The sequence below is a fragment of the Schistocerca serialis genome, chromosome 7 (genome assembly GCF_023864345.2).
Source record: "Schistocerca serialis cubense isolate TAMUIC-IGC-003099 chromosome 7, iqSchSeri2.2, whole genome shotgun sequence".
In the NCBI taxonomy this organism is placed as follows: Eukaryota; Metazoa; Arthropoda; class Insecta; order Orthoptera; family Acrididae; genus Schistocerca; species Schistocerca serialis.
In genome coordinates, this window is record NC_064644.1 from 492,887,036 (window position 1) to 492,907,297 (window position 20,262).

General features: G+C 43.9%; 1 protein-coding gene across 1 annotated transcript in view; it reads left to right on the forward strand.

Moving 5' to 3' along the window:
• The window catches only part of LOC126412405 (apoptosis-inducing factor 1, mitochondrial), a 106,488-nt gene that overhangs the window by 78,492 nt on the left and 7,734 nt on the right, over window positions 1-20,262 (forward strand). The window contains exons 10-11 of the mRNA XM_050081989.1: window positions 12,732-12,910; window positions 13,035-13,187. Of these exons, the coding sequence (XP_049937946.1) occupies window positions 12,732-12,910; window positions 13,035-13,187 (332 nt within the window). The remainder of the gene's footprint in view (window positions 1-12,731; window positions 12,911-13,034; window positions 13,188-20,262) is intronic.

A 20,262-nucleotide genomic window follows, 5' to 3' on the forward strand; every position in this document is an offset into this window, starting at 1 on the left:
CTGCCAACCATGGGAATGTATACTGCATACTTCGCATACTGCGTAGTTTGCCTTTTTATGGACATCTACCATGTTTAAACTTCAGTTTGCCTGAATCTGTTTGTACTCAGAATTACATGAACTTCGAAATTCAACAGATAGTCAACAACAGCGTACATTTCTGCAGGAGATGATAAAAGTGTAGCTTGGGTCCAGTGGCATACTTACGAACTTCATGCAGCAATGCTGTCAATGCTCATTGTGAGGTATGACGGGAACAATAGGGGGTGTGTCAGCTACTGGTTCTACACAGCTAATGAGACAGTGGCAGGCAGATTATGTGTTTGAAAGTAAGGGACATTGTGACTTTCTCATGTCAGTATAAAAATGAAATTCACTGTGTGTTAAGAAAAAAGCTCTGTTCTCAGGTCTCACTGTAATCATATCCTCAGAAACTGCAACATATTCCGAAGAAAGAGCCAAATATTTGTGACGACGAAGATATAATTTTACAGAAGTCCTGTTAGGATGATGTTGTTGGTGATTAAAAATGGTGAAACCACAGACAATAGTAAATAAAAAGGGCAATGAAGATATGTAAACCATTTCTTTTTGTTCATTGTATTTCTACTTGTATTGCCAAAATGTAGACAGCAAATAAATGGTGTAAGTTAAGAATATATGCATTGGTAACTTTTCAGGCAGGCACCTTACATAAATAAATTTTTTATTTTTTATTAGTCAGAAAATGTAAAAAAACAAATTTTCTTCAAGGAGCCTCTTAAAAAAAGGTGGTCACCTTACAGGCAGGATCATCTTATATTCAGGAAAAAAAGGTAATTCATAAATCTGATGTCAGTGATCCGTACAGTGTTGATGAGAAAGGGATTGGATTGGTAAATGTGGCACCTTGCTACTTTCGTTCACAGCGTGATGTAAAGTTGTTCAACCATGTTGTAGTCATTTGGTGGTGAATTAATGAATAACCATAAAGTTGCAGCATTTCTCTCACTATTAATTATGTTCCTGCTAGACTACATAAATCTCCTCCATTCAGAAATTACTGGCGTTCGTAGAGTGATCTGCACGGAGTGGGGCCACTTACTACACATCTGCAAGGTGGGAGTCAATATGTCTTACGGAATAGCATTAATCATGAATGAAATTTTCACTCTACAGCAGAGTGTGCGCTGATATGAAACTTCCTGGCAGATTAAAACTGTGTGCCGGACCGAGACTCGAACTTGGAACCCTGTTGGTCCTGAGTTAGAGTCTTGGTCCGGCACACAGTTTTAATCTTCCGGAAAGTTTCAGCACCAATCATGTTTAAATCTAGAACAGTCATATCTTGTAATGCATTGCTTGCCATCTGTTGAAATAACTGAAGTTCCATAGCACCTAAGTAATGTACTTCTGTTACAGAGAGAGTCAATTTAAGCCAGTCAATTTAAGCCTTTGGGCCTCTTGAGATGTTAAGAGAGCAGAGTCTGGTGTTATGCATTTGATACCATCAAGCTGCAAAAAGTATTCCACCCTTGATAGTGCAGACAATATGATGTCCCTCTGCGGGTCCGGGGGGGGGGGGGGGGGGGGGGGGGGGTTTAGGATAGGCCCAAGGTATTCCTGCCTGTCGTACGAGGCGACTAAAAGGAGTTTCACACGTTTCAGCCTTTATGTGATGGTCCCCTGTAGGGTTTGACCTCCATTCTTCAAATTTTCCCGAAGAGCGAGCCAATTGGGGAAGGGCGCCTTACAAGGTGCATCGTGTCCATCGTGCATTGAGATCTTTAGCCCACTTTCTCGTTGTTGCATTGCAGTACTGCCCATTCTCCATCTCTTGGATGAGGACACCTTCCTGGTTGCATTTTCCACCATGCGCTATGCAGTGTCGATTTCTGAGTCGACGATGACAGTGAACTTCTTTGCACCAGATATCTAGCATGGTAGTGAAACACCAGCAGTTTCTAAGCGATCATGAGCTCAATTTAACGCATAGAAGTACGACCCAAAATCGTCCCCCCTCCCTGGCCACGCCATGGGTGGAACATCAGGCTGAGGATGGCAGCAGATCTTATGCGCCCCGGTACCTTGTATGTTAGAGAGCTCATGTGGAATATTTCAGGAGGATGAAGCCTCAGTTTTTTTGTTGAGCATTTAGAGGACAAGTTCGGGGAGGTGGAGGGCTTGTCCAAAATGAGATCTGGGTCAGTCTTCATCAAAACAGCATCCTCTGCCCAGTCACAGGAGTGACAAGCTGGAGGATGTTTGAGTAATCATCACACCTCATAAGAGCTTAAATATGGTCCAGGGTATCATATTTCACAGAGACCTTCTTTTGCAGTCCGACGATGAGCTGCGCGGTCAATTTAGAGCGGCAATGTGTACATCTCATCCGGCTTGCCCACTGGGGTCCAAAGGATAATCAGGTTGCCACCGGTGCCTTCATCTTGGCCTTTGAGAATGATACATTGCCCGAGAAGGTCAAGGTCTATCGGTGTTATGTAAAGCCCTATATCCCTCCCCCGATGTGGTGCTTTAAGTGCTGGAAGTTCGGCCATATGTCTTCCCGCTGTACTTCCAGCGTCACATGCCGAGATTGCGAACGCCCATCACATCCCAATACTCCATGTGTCCCGCCTTTCATCTGTGTCAACTGTGTAGAGTACCATTCGCCTTGCTCGCCTGACTGCAGGATTCTCCAGAAAGAAAGGAAAATAATGGAGTAAAAGACCCTGGACAGACTGACCTATACGGAGACTAAGAGAAAATTTGAACGCCTGCATCCTTTGCATATTACATCGTCTTACGCTGCAGCTACAACAGTTCTGGCACCATCAGCTCTGCCAACTCAGGTCACCTCTCAGAGCTGGAAGACTACACCTGCCCCCCTTGATGGTGTGGGGGCATTTCCCTCCCTGTTGCTCCTGCACCACCCACTTCAGGAGCAACAGCTCTCCAACCATTGGGGAAGTCCATTCCCCACTTCTAAGCCGGAGAAGTGTAAGTGTTCTAAGGCTTCTCTCACTAGGAAGGGGTCACTTTGGTCACTCCGTTTCCAGGTTTCTTCTAGTGGGAAAGACAACACCCACCAGTGGCTGTAGAGCCCAAAAGCAGCTGGTCGTCGTAGGGCTTCACACTCATCCTCAGTCCCGGAGACTGAGCCAGTGAAGTCCTCCCAGCCAGGAAAACCCAAGGAGCAGCGAGAGAAATCCAAAAAGAAAACCCCTAAGACCAAGGAAATTGTGGTGGCACCCACACCACTGCTACCTACAAGCGCTGCAGCTGAGGATGGGGTGGAGATTTTGGTGTCCGCTGAGGACCTAGATCTCGTCAGATCCTCAGACACACTGAATATAGACTGCTCAGGCATTAAATCGGTGGCAGCAGGTGACTCTGAGGCATAAACTGCCTCATTGAATGGTCCATGCATTCCCAGTCTCATGATGTCATCCTCCAGTAGAATTTCAGTGGTTTTTTCCACCGCCTGTCTGAGCTACGGCAACTGTTAAGCTTTACACCTACTATCTGCATTGCCCTCCAGGAAACCTGGTTCCTAGCAATGCGGACCCCTGCCCTCCATGGCTATAAGGGATATTACAGGAACCGTAGCGACTATAATCAAGTGTCAGGTTGAGTTTGTGTTTATGTCCTAAACTCGGTCTGTAGTGAACATGTGCCCCTTCAAACCTTCTTAAAGCTGTGGTTGTCAGAATAACGATGATGCAGGAAATAACTGTCTGCAATATATATCTTCCTCCAGATGGTGCAGTACCCCTGAATGTATTAGCTGAACTGATTGATCAACTCCCTAAACCTTTCCTGCTTCTGGGAGATTTTAATGCCCATAACCCCTTGTGGGGTGGTACCATGCTTACTGGCTGAGGCAGAGATGCCAAACTTTACTGTCGCAATTCGACCTCTGCCTCTTATGTACTGGGGCCGCCACACATTTCAGTGTGGCTCATGGTAGTTAACTGGAGAGCACGTGACGACCTGTATGGTAGTGACCACTTCCCCATCTTCCTGTCACTGCCCCAGCGTCAGGCACACGGACGCCTGCCCAGATGGGCTTTGAACAAGGCGGACTTGGGGAACTTTCACCTCTGCTCTCACCGCTGAATCTCTCCCACATGGTAACATCAAAATGATGGTTGAGCAGGAGACTAGCACAATTGTTTCTGCAGCAGAAAACGCGATCCCTCGCTCTTTAGGGTTCCCGAGCCATAAGGCAGTCCGTTGGTAGTCGTCGGAAGTCGCTGAAGCAGTTAAGGAACGTCGGTGAGCTCTATAGTGGCATAAGCGGCAGCACCCTTCCCTGGAGCACCTCATAGCCTTTAAATGGCTCTGTGCCCTTGTTCGCTACCTTATCAAACAATGTAAGAAGGAGTGTTGGGAGAGATACACTTCCACCATTGGGTGCCACACGTCACCTTCCCAAGTCTGGGCATAGATCAAACATCTTTTCGGGTACTGAGCCCTAACAGCTGCCCCTGGTGTTACCATAAATGACGAGTTATGTACTAACGCAAATGTGATTGCCGAGCACTTTGCTCGAGCCTCTGCATCGGAGAATTACCCCCCCCCCCCCCCCCCCCCAACCTTTTGCACACTCAAACGGTGGCTGGAAGGGAACATCCTCTCATCCACTACACGCTGCAGTGAATCCTATAATGCCCCATTTAGAGAGTGGGAGCTCCTCAGTGCCCTTGCACATTGCCCCAACACGGCTCCTGCTCAAACCCGGTAGAAACCCGCTTGATGGGGATAGCTATCGGCCCGTCAGTTTCACCTGCATTGTAAGCTGCTGGAATGTATGGTATGCCAACGGTTCGGTTGGGTCCTGGAGTCACGTGGCTTGCTGGATCCATCTCAGAGTAGCTTCCGCCAGGGTCGCTTTACCACTGATAATCTTGTGTCTATTGAGTCTGCCATCCGAACAGCCTTTTCCAGATGGCAACACCTGATTGCCATCTTTTTTGACTTGCGTAAAGCATACTTGGCAATGTCATATCCTTGCCACATTGTGTGAGTGTGGTCTCCAGGGACCATTCCTGATTTTTATCCAAAACTTCCTGTCGCTACATACTTTCTGTGTCCAAGTTGCTGACTCCCATAGTCCCATCCATATACAGGAGAATTGAGTCCCGCAGGGCTCTGTATTGAGTGTGTGTCTATTTTTAGGGGCCATTAACCGTCTAGCAGCAGCTGTCGGGCCTTCTGTCTCACCTTCTCTGTATGCAGACGACTTCTGCATTTTGTACTGCTGCTCCAGTACTGTTCTTGCTGATCGGCGCCTCTAGAGAGCCGTCCACAAGGTGCAGTCATGGGCTCTAGCCCACGGCTTCCAGTTTTCAGTCGCAAAGTCATGTGTCGTGCACTTCTGTCGGCGTCGTACCATTCATCCAGAAACCTGCGCTTTACCTTAATGACGATCCACTCACTTTTGTGGAGACATACCAATTCCTTGGACTGGTTTTCGATGCTCGATTGACTTGGCTCCATCTTCGTCAGCTTAAGCAGAAGTGCTGGCAGCACCTCAGTGCCCTCTGTTGCCTGAGCAACACCAATTGGGGTGTAGATCGCTCTACGCTGCTGCTGCTCTACAGAGCCCTTGTCCAATCTCGAATTGACTATGGGAGTGCGGTTTATGGTTCGACAGTGCCTTCAGCATTGCATTTACTCGACCCTGTGCACCACTGTTGGGTTCAATTAGCAACAGGAGCTTTTAGGACGAGTCCGGTGGCCAGTGTACTGGTGGAGGCTGGTGTCCCTCCACTGCAGATCAGACGTGCACAACTACTTGTCAATTACGCATCGCACACTCATTGTTCCCCCGAGCATCCGAATTACTGTCTCCTTTTCCCACCCGCGGCAGTCCATCTTCCGCATCGGCAGCTCAGATGGGGGCTAACACGATTGCAGTTTGCGTGGGACCCCTTCTCTCCGAACTGGAGTCCTTCCCTGTACCACCTCTACCTGTGGTCTTTTCACGTACACCTCCATGGTGTACCCCTCGGCCGCAGCTTCGTCTGGACCTTTTGCATGGCCCTAAGGACTCCGTTAACCCTGCCGCTCTCCGCTGTCACTTCCTCTCGATTCTTGACGTGTTCTGGTTCTCTGAAGCGGTTTACACCGACACCTCAATGGCTGATGGTCACGTAGGCTTCGCATATGTTCATGGAGGACATTTTGAGCAGCACTCCTTGCCAGTTGGCTGCAGTGTATTCACTGCAGAACTGGTGGCCATATCTTGTGCTCTTCAGTACATCCGCTCAAGCCCTAGTGAGTCATTTCTCCTGTGTGCTGACTCGTTGAGCAGCCTAGAAGCTATCAACCAGTGCTACCTCGCCACCCTCTGGTAGCGTCCATTCAGGAGTCCATATATGCCTTGGAAAAGTCCCGCCGTTCCGTGGTGTTCGTGTGGACTCCAGGACAGATTGGAATCCCCAGTAACGAACTTGTCGACAGGCTGGTCAAACAGGTGACGCGGAAACTGCTTCTGGAGATAGGCATCTCTGATGCTGACCTGCATTCTGTGTTACACCGCAGGGTTTTCCGGCTTTGAGAGTCGGAATGGCATAACAGCACGCACATTAAACTGCGTGTCATTAAGGAGACTATGAATGTGTGAAAGTCTTCCATGCAGGCGTCTTACAGTGAATCAGTTGTCCTCTGCCGGCTCCACATTGGCCATACGTGGCTAACACATGGTTACCTACTCCGTTGCGAGGACCCACCTCAGTGTCACTGTGGCTCCCAAATGACAGTCGTCCAGCTCTTGCTGGTCTGCCCACTTTTAGCCGCTCTGCGGCAGACGTTTAACTTTCCCAGCACCCTGCCTTTGGTGCTGGGTGACAGTGCCTCCACAGCAGCTTTAGTTGTATGTTTTATCCATGAGAGTGGGTTTTATACTTCTATGTAGGTTTTAGCGCATGTCCTTTGTTGCCTGAGCAAGTAGTGGTTTTTTGAGTGGAGGTTTTAATGTGTTGGAGAGTGGCTGGCTTTCCCTTTTATTCTTGTGGTTGGCCAGCCACTGTAATCTGCTTTCATGTTTTACTCTCTTCTGTTTCTAGTGTCTGTCTGTTGTTTTCTTGTCCTCTTTTGTTCCTTTAGTGTTCGTTGCCTTCCCTTCAGTCTTGTGGCTTTTCCTTTCTTTCCGTTTTGTGTTATATGTTTCATCAGTTTTAGTCTCACACTTGTGGCATTGTTTTATTAGGAACAAGGGACCGATGACATAGTTTGGTCCCTTCTGAGATCCTTTAAATCAGCCAACCGGCCAACAATAAAATGGTTATTGCCGAAAATATATTGACAGCATGTTAAATGAAGGGCGGGCTCTTCCATCTGGTAGATAGTTTACAGCTCTATAAATCTGTTCATCATAATGCTAAACCTGATGTAAACATACACAAACGCGATGATTGGTCAGCAGCCGTACCACTCATGCACTGGTGTTACGCTCTTCGAAGTAGGTCCTACTTCTGTATTACATGATCTTATTACTAAGCTACTTTAAATGAAACTTCAAGATATTCAAATGTATTAACAACCATCGACGTTTTTCTTAATCATGCTTTAGCTACATAGTTTTTATTTCAAAAATCGTGTACAGTCACAGCCTCTCCAGCGTTGTGCTCGGTTTGTCGTGCTGTTAATGCATAATATGGAAATGGCGGAGGCTGCTTTCTGTTGTAGTGAAACAGGCACCTGTAACGTGGTTAAAAAGTGCCGAGAAATGGGCTGTTCTTAATGTTTCTCATAAATTTACGGAAATAATCTGATTTGAAGTTGTATGTACCACAGTTGATTAGTAGATTTGAATCAAACTGGTAGCGCAGGCAGTAGGGTAATAGTAGCTTGAATAACACACAGTGTTTCGTCCGGAGGTTCAAATCTTACCAGTATCAATTTTTGTTTCTCATTCAATTTCAAATACCTACATCTCGTAGCTATAAAAATTATGATTTTTTTTATGAATAATGCAAGTAGTCTTGTTTCTAATTACATATTGGACACTAAATTCCTGTTTCCAATTAAAACAAAAGTTCTTAATTATCGATGTCTTATGAAAGACTGTTCATAAAAGTTGTTTAAGAGAACATAATTCAATTTTTTAAGGCAAAAATGAAAAACCAAATCCTCTTTATTTGGACTATGTCCATCGTTTTATACCACAGAGGTAGATAAGTATCGTAGAAACATGAAAAAACAATCATTTTCACAGCATCGAGCACATCATACAAATGCTGCATTTTTACATTTGCTACTGTACCATTACAATATGAACCCAACAGAACTACATTAAAGTTTCAGAACATCAAATTCTGCACAAGAATCCCCTAAAATTTAAATTTCTCTCGCACCTGTGCAAAATACAAATAAAAATGTGAAAGAATTTGCAGCATCAAACGCTTACTAAGATTTATTTTGTGAAGTCATATTACTTTTGAATGTCAAATCATCCACATTCATCCAAATACTCAGATCTAAGGGCAATTTAGTGAGCCACCTACCTGCTTACGTAGTTAGTTCTATGTGTTAGTATTAAATTAATTAATTACCGTGCCAGTCCAAAATGATGATAAACAGGTTTAAAATTTAAAAAAATAATAAAATTTTACAAAATCAAATGAACGATTTTATTAATGGAAATGTATTTGAATTAAAATATAAAACTGATCAGAGAGAATTTTTTTTTACAGGCATTCTTTCAGCAATTATTAATCTACATTTATATTCATTTACAATTTATTTTTTGATGTTTTTGTATATTTCGGGGAAGTGGTCTTGGGAAGGAAACGTGGTCATATAATTCTTCATCCTCTTCTGGCATGGAATCTAAATAGATTTTCTCCTCAGTGGTGTCAATCACATTGTCGATTTGCATGTAATCAAGGAAGATGTTCTCTTCTGCTAGCATAAGCCCCTGGCAATTGCCTCATGTAGCCAAGCACTGTATAGATACTTTCCTGCAGGAATTAGCTGCTTGGCATTCCTTCTTTCTTCTGCAGGATCCCTGGCTGTTGGGTGGTTGCAGTGGGGATCAGGCCATTTTTTGTAGTCATCCATCCTCATTTCAATGGATCCATCTGATGGTTTCTCCATATCTGTACATGCAAGTAGACCCCAAGGGAATGCTGGTGAGCATCAGTAGTAGGCAGAGAAGCCAAACTGAAATTACTATTTTTCAATAAAGGCCTTTGGAATAGTTGCTGACAAATTTCATTCAAAGGTTTGGAGCTGGCACCTGTGCACAAACACATAATGAACGTAACTCCTGCACCAGCGACCTTATCACGAGTGATTTTGGGATCCACGATATCTGAGATGATGTGTTGGAGGTTTGCGTCCCTTTGAAATGTGTTTATAAATTTGATTTTGCCATGTCGAAAAAATGTATAGGCGGTGTCACGGCCACAGAAGGTGTGATGTTTCAAGGGGTCTGCATCTTCAGTGGCCCACTTGGCCTAGTACTCTTAATCATATAATTTTTCTGTCAGTATTGAGATGGCACATTTCCTATTAAGTTCGTTTCTTACTAAACATTCTTTTGGCGTAGTTGGTGACATTGTCTCATCAAATAATCAGAAGCTGATGACATGGTGCAGGCTGTTCAGGCACTTTCAACAGATTTTACGTTTCCCTTTGTTCTCTCTTCAGGGTATCCATCAGATACTAAGTGCTGAAGGAAGTGTTTCCTGACATGGTTCATGTATTTTTCAAGGCTGGAGGAAAACATTTCATGAATATCCTACAGAACCCAGTGTAAGAGGAACCCACTGTCAAGGGGGAGGTCTTTCATGCTTGTGATCTTAACAGTGACTGGGTTGAACAGTTTAAAGAGGCCTGATTTTCTGGTCTTGTGCATTATTCCATCATCATCAAATAGAGTTAATGGATATGAGGCTAGCTGAAAGACGAAGTATGACGATCTATTGGGCTGACTTCTCATGGAAAGCACTTCAACTGACAGGTACTTGACTGTAAACTTCGTGGCTTGCAGGGGCACTACTCAGCTCCTCCTCAGGAATTGCACTTCCTTAAAGTGTCTCCCCTTGAATAATTTCCATGGTTTTCCCCCCTCTCTGTTGGATACTCTTTGAGTGATCATCATAAACCCAAGTGGGTAACACAGAACACTGTAAATTACCTACTTGAACAATTAAATTAATAAATTAGGTAGGCAGGTACCTAACTAAATTGCCTTTATATATGATATTTGGACATTCAGAATTAATTAGACTTCACAAAAAAGTTTTAGCAGCAAATACTTCCACATTTTTATTTGTAGTTTTATGAATTTTAAAATTTAAGAGTTCTTTTTGCACTGAATTCGATGCTCAACAATTTTCTGTATGACAGTTTTTCATTTAAGGTAGCTGTTTTCCAGATACAGGCATTGGAACATGAGCCTAACTCACTCTGCCATCAAATTGGTAAAAATTGAAGATCTTTGGTGATACATGGCTAAATGGCAGAATAAATTTTATTTTGGTGTTTTGGGAATATTCAGTAATGTTTATTTTGGTGTTTTTGGGAATGTTCATTTTGGTGTTTTTGGGAATGTTCATTTTGGTGTTTTTTGGGAATGTTCATTTTGGTGTTTTTTGGGAATGTTCATTTTGGTGTTTTTTGGGAATGTTCATTTTGGTGTTTTTTGGGAATGTTCATTTTGGTGTTTTTTGGGAATGTTCATTTTGGTGTTTTTTGGGAATGTTCATTTTGGTGTTTTTTGGGAATGTTGTGTAGGATGTATTGTTTCGAATTATAAGCAGAAAACTGTAAGAAGTCCAAAAATGCCAGTTTTTCGCCTCAAACGTTTAACACAAACCAGAAACTGCCTCAACCTTACTTAATTCTTATTAGGGATGCATAACATTGATTAAGATTATTTCCTGCTTGTACGTGTTGGCCAGCGCGTCCTTTATCTGGGCAGTTTTCCTGGTCTGGTAGCCTTGTAGATCAGTGTGCAAAGGTTTACGTAAATTTTGATCGTATGCATTTCTTGCATTAATGTTTTTAGTAATTTATGTATTATTTCATGTAGTATTATCACACTTTCTTGGGGAATAAACACCCACGGTTTGTCTGCTCACTGCATCTCCAATGGTTCAGAAGGTGAGCTGTGGAAGGGTCGTTGTATCTTCGTGAAACACACTGTAGATGCTTGGTGTGAGCTAGTGCAGTAAAGAGAATGGGAATTGCCTTCTCATTCTTCATTTTGGCGATCTATGAAGGAGAGCCGCGCGGGATTAGCCGAGTGGTCTAAGGCGCTACAGTCATGGACTGTGTGACTGGTCCCGGCAGAGGTTAGAGTCCTCCCTTGTGTGTGTGTGTGTGTGTGTGTGTGTGTGTGTGTGTGTGTGTGTGTGTGTGTGGGGGGGGGGGGGGGGCACTACACTACAGTCATGGACTGTGCGGCTGGCCACGGCGGAGGTTTGAGTCCTCCCTCGTGTGTGTGTGTGTGTGTGTGTGTGTGTGTGTGTGCGCTTAGGTGAATTTAGGTTAAGTAGTGTGTAAGCTTAGGGACTGATGACCTTAGCAGTTAAGTCCCATAAGATTTCATACAAATTTTTTGAACATATGAAGGAGAGAATTTCATGACCATGTGGTGGCCTTCTGCTGCACGTCTCTTAGCAGCTTCATAAATTTCTAGTTTTCTATAGGCATCTGCTAAGGCAGCGAGTTTCTTCCTTTACATGTTGAATTCCGCCCCAAGCTGTCAAGTCCGCCATGCAGCTGGATACCTGCCTACTACAGCCATTGGCAACTAGTACAGGACAATAACTCGGTTCCTAGTGGGCTCCCGCCAACTTAGTGCTCACTCTATCTGTCTTAGTATTCTGCTCACAGCATCATCATCATGTTTGTCCCCCACTGCAACGGACCTGCTGCGTGGTGAAGCACTTCATGGTGAGAGGCTTATTATTCACCCGTACTACACCATCTCTACATATGCTAAGCAGCCTGATTTGTAAATTGGTGTATACGCTGCAAGACTTTCTTATTCCATGCCTCATGTTCATAAAATTTGGTGTCGTGCTGGTGACACTCAGCGGCAAGGTAGTGACTTCGTTTGGTATCCACTATTCCTACCGTGCCGCGCCATTGTCTACTGTCACCATATCGGCGAGTAACTTTCTGCAATATCTGTTAGTTTTAACACCATTTCATGTTTTACACTGCCCGTTCTCAGTGCTAATAGATTAACTTTCCAGTGGTATCATTCGAACAAATAATTATTGTATGATCGAAGTAGAGTCCCTTGTGTTCAGAAAATAATCTAAAACCTTGTATGATTTAGGTTGTTCGAGAAAATTTGTGTCCTTGGAAAGGACCTGAAAGTCCTTAGTTTGTATGAATCAATGATAATGTGATCATGATGGATTCTCTTGTAATACACATTCGTCTGCTTCAGTTACCTTTCAGGCCAAACTCCTCTGAACTTGTTCTATATGAGATTTTGTTTAGTGATGAATCACGAAGATAACTCAGTTTTGTAAGAGGTGGTCACACGGTTTTGTCATCATTTGGATATAAACATAAACAAAGTTATTAAAAAATTACATTCATTGTCGTGATGTTTTTACCAAGAAATTAATGTTACCATGTGATTTGGCTACAAAATTGTGTAATGATCATTCATGTTACTAGCATGATGGTAGATGAATTTCCTCTTTTTTTATTTAGTAATTAGTGGTGTCTAAATATTTTCCATGCATAGAATTATATAGTTCTTCCATTATGCACAGGAAAGCATTACTGGCATCAGTCTATGTTTTGGTCTGATCTGGGACCTGATGTTGGCTTTGAGGCTATAGGCATTGTTGATGCACAATTGCCAACTGTTGGAGTTTATGCCAAGCCATGTGATGATAGTACTTCTGAAGCCAAAATATCAGCCATAGATGCAAAAAATAAAGGTGGAGAGGTATGTTGCTATTACGTATAATGTGTACTGACTTTTGACTCCTTTTAAATAAGTTATGGTATCTAGTTGTGTTAAAATTTATCTAATAAATAATAGTATTCCTTCGATTTGTTCTTTGGAATAGGACAAGATGCCAGTACCAGCAACTGTATCAGCTCCTTCTGCACCAAAGAAAGGTGAAAATTATGAGAAAGGTGTCATCTTCTACCTAAGAGATGAAACAGTTGTGGGAATAGTCTTATGGAATGTATTCAACCGAATGTCCACAGCACGACAGGTAATATCATTGTGAAGAATACTGGCTCATTATTTATCATTAATTATGAAAGCTTGTAATTGTTTTGGTTTATATATAGTTAAGCAGTTGTGTTCATTTGCATCCCCCCAAATGACCTTATTGTCTTCACACTACACATCACCTCGCACCACCCTTTTCTTATTTTTGTTGCTGTGCCCACTTAATACTTTTCCTCTGTAACCCACATTGTTGCCCTGCATTTCCACAGATGACTTTTCTTTCCCGCCTTCCAAATATTTTTGTCCTCTCCTCTCCTTTCCCCATTTTTCCTTCTAGTGTCCAAACACACTTCACCTTGCCACCCTAACACGTTTGCTGCTGCTGCTGATGCTTGTAAAAATAAACATGAGCCACTAGCCCATACATTTTTGTACAAACGGCAGTGTGTCCGGGAACAATTTTGTTCCTACCGTTTTATATGTATATAACTTTTTTCTATTGGCTTAGTTGTCTGTGGGGTAGATTGTTCGAAATGACAACTAGTCAACAGACCCCCAAACCTACTAACCCTAAAAAGTATAGGAAAATTGAAAAAGTCTCTGCTGATTAAGTACTGAATGTATTACAAGACAGCGATTTTGAGATTGAAGATGAACCTACACTGGCACACATTAATAAGGTGAAACCAGCCGTGATGAACCACATGACAGGCATTGTCATCCATTTACAAAAGAGGAATGTGTACTCATTCATCCCACCAGCATTTTTCCTGTGAATTTCTTTAGGCTACTACTTACAGAAGCCATTCTCCAGCATCTAGTTCATGAAACAAATAATGCTGTGACTACATTTGAGCAATAATACAAAGGACAGGTACAGGATTTTTAGTAAATACCAAATATTAGTCTTTCTTTGGTATTTCATTACATATGGGTAATATGAAAACCCTTGATCATTGGAGTATCGGGAAAAAGAAAATCTGTTTCAAAAAAGAGAAATAATGATGACCATGAGCAGGGGCAGATATGTGACTTAAACTCATTAATTTTGCTAAAAATTCACAGCCAGAACACCCAATAGTAGATGATCGATTATATAAAATATGACGTATTCTAAATTGATTCAACAATAGAATGTGTGGAGTTTATTATTCAGGAAGAGACCTATCTTTAGATGAATCTATGATTCTTTGAAGGGGGAGATTGGTCTTCAGACAACATATATGAAGTAAAAGGCATAAATATAGTGTCAAAATATACATGCTAAACAACCTGGATAGTCGTGTAAAAAAAGTGCATTGTGTACATTGGGTTGCTTGCTGATAAGGGTGGAAAATGTCACGCGGAGAAGGTCATGTCGCATGTGTTGAAAGAGAAGCTGCATGTTGACCATCATATTACATGAACAATTACTCAGTATTTCAGTGACAGCTAAAACCTTACCTTATTGAATCTGAAAATACATTGCACTGGGACACTGAGAGTAAATTGGAGGAACACTCCTAAAGTAGTACTGTCTGCAAAACTGATTGAAGGAAACACAGTTGCTTACTATTTCGAAGGCGTGATGAATGGAAAATGGAAGGTTTGATGAGACATTAGTTAAATTTCCACAGAAGTTCAGAACGCAGTGGTGCAGATGATGAATTCACAGCAGCAGTTCGCAAACTCTTGACAGCTTTCAAACACAGTGTGACTGTGTCTGGGACTGAGAGGCAGGATCAGTGTCATATGATTTATATAAAGGGAAGACTCTCCACTGGCCCAATAAACTGTTACTCCACTTAACTGATATGCTGCATTCCGATTCGGATTACCTTTACAACAAGTACTCAGTGTGTGTTGAACAGGGCAAGCGTACAACACACCATATGAGTTTAGAGACTGTCCCGTGAGTCCTGGATACTGTCTTAACTCATGTGATAACGCGTTTAGTCACCATTTTGTTTAACAATGAATATTGTCAGTATTTCCAAAACGATGTTCTCATTACCTTTTTTCCCTGCTTCGGCAAAGATTTGCATTTTTCTCATGTTTGAATTGTTTCTTTTCATTGTCAGTAAATCATAGGAACTATTGAGATCGTTTGAAATAATTCTTGTAATATTTCCAAGCTTATGACATGACCCAGCTATGACTGATGTGCTGAATTAGCTGTCAGTACTTAAAGTACACGACAAACACTGCAAAATTGTTCTAGACCAAGATTTTGGCTCTTAACGCATGTATGCTTATGTGTCCCAGGCATGAGTGACAGACCGCTGCAATTTGACCCCCCCCCCCTCCCTCCCCCCCCCCCCCCCCTCCCCTCCCCGCCAAACGTGTGATATGAAAGCGATTGGTCACCTATGTGACGGATCACTGCAGTCTCTCACTTAGACCATTTAGAAGTTTCTGCCTCGTAGGTCAGTGGGTCATACTTAAATCCACAGCAAAATTTTGTTAAGCCCCTCTCAGCCACCAGTCCCTCTCCACTCCCCCCAACCTCCCCCCCTCTGCTGTCCTGCGTATTCTCTCTCTCACAGCCAGCACCTTCTAACACCCTCCATCTAACTTTCTTACATCCTCCTTCCTTCTCTCCATCCTTCCCTCTGCCATCTTACACTCTCTTCACCACACTCCACTATCCGCTGACACTCTCCCAACGTCTGTAATCCCCCCTCCACTACTGTCCTTAACTCAATCTCCTCATACCCATAGGCAGTGGCATAATATGAAAAAAAAAAAAAAAAATGTGGTGGGGTGATAAAATTTAAGCAGTCTCATGTTTTAGCCAAGCAGCCACTTAACTTGTAAGAGAAAAATAATAGAGGCCATCGAAATTATAAAGTGACCAACCAACATAAACTAAGAGCAGGACGCTGGGCTCCTGCCATCTTTGTTGTGAACTGTTGCCAGTTACATTACTTGTAGAGATACCCTGTTGAGTCCTCGAAACACCGTATATGAAGGTTACATGAAGTATTGACAGATACCAGGTCCCATCATATAATATGTAAACAGCACTGTGTCATAGCAGCTTCAACTAGATTCTACCCCCTCCCGCGGGGCCTCTCCACTCTTTGATGGGTTCGTGCTTGGCTACCACAGGGTCCCTTGCCTTTGCAGCTTCTTTTCCCTTTCCATGCTGCATGTCTATCCGTCTATCCTCTTGCTGTTCTTTTTCCCCACCCTTGGGGATCATGTCTGGGCTGTTTTTTGAAATATATTCTGCATTTTCGGCAGTCAGTATCAAAATACTTTCCACTGTTTTTCATTCCTTTCTTCATTCACCTTCTCTTAGCCTTCCTCTGTTTTGGCATTGTAGTTTCCTCTTTTTCTTCTCCCTCCCTGGTGCTCCTGAAGGCTGGCCCACCCGTCTGACGCATAATAGGTGACTGGGTAATGCCTAGTTTCCAGCTCCGGATCGACACACAGAATTCACACGTACCCCCTGGTAGAGGCCAGGCCCATGGAGGGATGATGAATAAGCTGCAGCCTTCCTAAATTGCCGATTGATCCCTCTTGTCAGGTGTCCGGGACATGTGACCTGAGGTGTTAACAATCACGTAAGGCGGGTGTGCCCCATTCTGAAGGGAGTTCCCAGTTGGAAGAAGTGCACCATTGGCGATGCTGGAAATCGTGGGGGATTTTCTCGCAGTGAGCCAATCATCTTAACAGCAGTCAAGGGCTATGAAACTTAAATGGAGTTAGGCTAACGATTCAAAGACCCTCCTCGTGGTTTGACATACTAAGGACAGTGAGTCTTTCGCTATGGTAAATCCATTTATTCAGAAAGGTGTCGATGCCATTGCTGCCCCTGTGAAATCCTACTCTTGTTCATACAATGGCACTTTGCTTTTAGATACTACTTCTGATTCTCAAGCACAACTACTGCTTGCAGCTTTGTTCCTCCCTGTCTATCCTGTTCATATCGAGGTGTATCAAATGCTGAATTCTTCACATGGTGCTATTTACACTAAGCTGCTCGATTGTATGACAGAGGCAGAAATCAAAACATACCTCTCTGATCAGGGTGTCATTACAGTCCATCAGGTGATGAAAAAAGTAGATGCCTCCTTAGTGACCATATGTACTCTCTTTCTCACTTTTGATAGAGTGATTCTTCTGTCAAAGATCAAAGCAGGTTATGAAGTTACCACAGTCAGACCATTTATTCGGAACCCGATGCACTGCTACCGGTGTCATCGTTACAACCACACTCAAGAGTCCTGTCGACACCCAGCCAAATGGATAACCTATGGTAGGTATGCTCATGAGCACTATTGTTCGCCTCCTCTCTGCTGCATCAACTGCAATGGTGTCCGTGCCGCCGCCTACTGTGGTTGTCCCATGTATCTTGATGAGCAGGCTGTCCAGGACATCCGGATGAAGGAAAAAGTGTTTGCAAGTTGTTGGCTAGTCAGAAACCCTGTGTTCTACCATCTGGGAACTATATTACTGTTCTTGCTACCTCTCACTCCATGAAGGACGTGGCCTAGCAGACATATGACCTCAAATGCTGCACCGTGGTTGTGAAATTGCCCAGGATCATGGTAGCGTCCTCATCTTCTCCTCCAGCTGTACAACATGCTATCAAACTTTGGCCTCATGGGGCAAAGTCACCAGCTACACAATTGGCCGGCCAAGGAGGACGGAAGGAATACTTCCAAAGACTTCTTACGACCAGCATCAGGGTCTTCCTCTGCCAACTGGAAAGGCTCCAAGAAGTCAAACAAAAGCAGACGGTCTTCCTCGCCAAATCGCCACATGATACCCTCGCCCTGCCAACGTCCGTGTCACATGTGCACACCACCAACTGTTTTTCTGGCCTAGACTCTGCAGGCCAACAGAAGAATGCCGACACTTCTGTAAACCTCATGGAGCAGGGTCCTCCTGCCTCTTTGCCCTGTAACAGTGTGTCTTCAAAGGTTGCCACTTGGCCCTACATTTTTTTCCTTGTCATGACTCTCCTCCAATGCAACATTCGCAGCCTTCGATACAGCAAAGAGGATTTACGGCTGCTTTTATAATTGCGGCATCCACTTGTTCTCTGTGTTTAGGAAACAATATTGCATCCTCATGACCACTTTGAGCTCTCACATTTTTTACCAGTCCGTTTCGACCTTCCCCCGAGGACGGCATCCCATCTTGTGGGGGAGTCGTGCTGCTCATACGATATGATGTTCATAGTCAACCCATCTCCGTGACTAATTGCCTTCAAGCTGTTGCAGTTCACTTTTCCCTTCCTGACTTGACCTTTTCCCTTTCTGACTTGACCTTTTCCCTTTGTACCGTTTACATCCCTCCGTCATTCGATGTTACCAGGACAGACTTCCTTCTGCTTATTACACAGCTACCTCAACACTTTTTGCTGCTCGGTGACTTTAATGTGCACCATCCCCTTTAGGGTTCTCCCAGAACCTGTGGGAGAGGTGCTCTCTTGGCTGAACTCAGTCAACTTAACATCTTCTGCCTTAAGACAGGAGCATCCACGTTCATTTCAGACTCCACGTACACCTATTTCCATTTGGACCTATCCTTCTGCTCTGCGCAGCTTGCCCATCGTCCTGAGTGGTCCGTTCTCTCTGACACGTAGTCGAACGACCATTTCCCGTGTGCTATCAGTTTGCTGACACCTACCCCACCCACGTGCACACCCAAATAGCAGCTTACTAAGGCCGACTGGAGGCTTTACTCCTCCCTGGTGACCTTCGACAAACATTGTTTCCCCAGTTCTGATGACCAGGTAGAATATCTTACAAACGTTATCCTTACCGCCCAGAATGTGCCATTCCTCGCACTTCCTCCTTACCATGCTGTGTCCCAGTCCCTTGGTGGACTGAGGTGTGCCGTGATGCAATTCGCACATGGAGAAGTGCTCTCCGCATTTTTAATCATCATCCTACAATGGCAAACTGCATTCATTATAAACAGTTGCATGCACAGTGTCATCGCATTCTTTGGGATAACAAAAAAGCTAGCTGGATTTCATTCACTAAATCTTTTAATAGTTCCACTCCCTCCTCCATTGTGTTGGCCAACCTCTGACGACACTCTGGGACCAAGATCCATTTCCCAATTTCTGGCCTGACAGTAGCACATGAAGTCATTGTGAACTTCTTGCTATCCACAATATCTTGGGCCACCATTTTGCAGAGATTTCGAGCTGTTCCCACTATCACCCTACCTTCCTTCATTGGAAACGAGTATAGGAGGCTTGGGCATACCTTCCCTCCTCAGAATTGTGAGTGCTACAATGCCGCCTTTACTATGAGGGATCTAGATCTTCTCTCACTTCATCTGGATCCTCTGTCCCAGGGGGGCCAGATGATGTTCACATTCAGATGTTGCAGCACTTTTCTCTTGGGTGGCAAGCTTTTCTGCTTTGTACGTGCAACCGCATCTGGGCAGAGGGCATGTTTCCCAGATGTGGGTGTGAAGCCACTGTCATATCCATACCCAAACCCGGTAAGGACAAACACCTTCCTTTCAGCTACTGCCCCATTTCTCTCACCTTTTGCAAGGTGTTGGGATGTATTATTCATGTCCGGCTGGTATGATGGCTCAAGTCTCACAAGTTACTAATCAGTGCGCAGTGTGGATTTTGAACCTGCTGTTCTGCAGTTGACCATCTCATCACTTTGTCCACCCATATCATGAATAGTTTTCAGTGGAAATCCCAGACTGTGGCCGTGTTTATCGATTTGGAGAAAGCCTACAACACCTGCTATTGGACTGGTATCCTCCATACTCCCTACAAGTGCAGCTGCAGAGGCCGACTGCCCTGTTTCCTACAGGGATTTTTAAAAGGCCGAGTTTTCAAGGTATGTGTGGGTTCTACCTTGTCAGACATCGTTATCCAGGAGAATGGTGTGCCTCATTGTTGCGTCCTGAGCTTCGTTCTCTTTACTGTCACCATTAACCCTCTAATGACCTTTCTCCTGCTGGGAATCTTTGGCTCCCTTTTCATTGACTATTTTGCCATCTGTTGCAGTTCTCCATGGATTTGTCTCATTGATGGGCGTCTAGAGTGATGTCTCGATCGTCTTGGCTTATGGAACATTGACAATGACTTTTATTTCCCTACAGACCAAACCTTTGTATGAATTCCTGGCAGCACAGTTTGTTTCTTC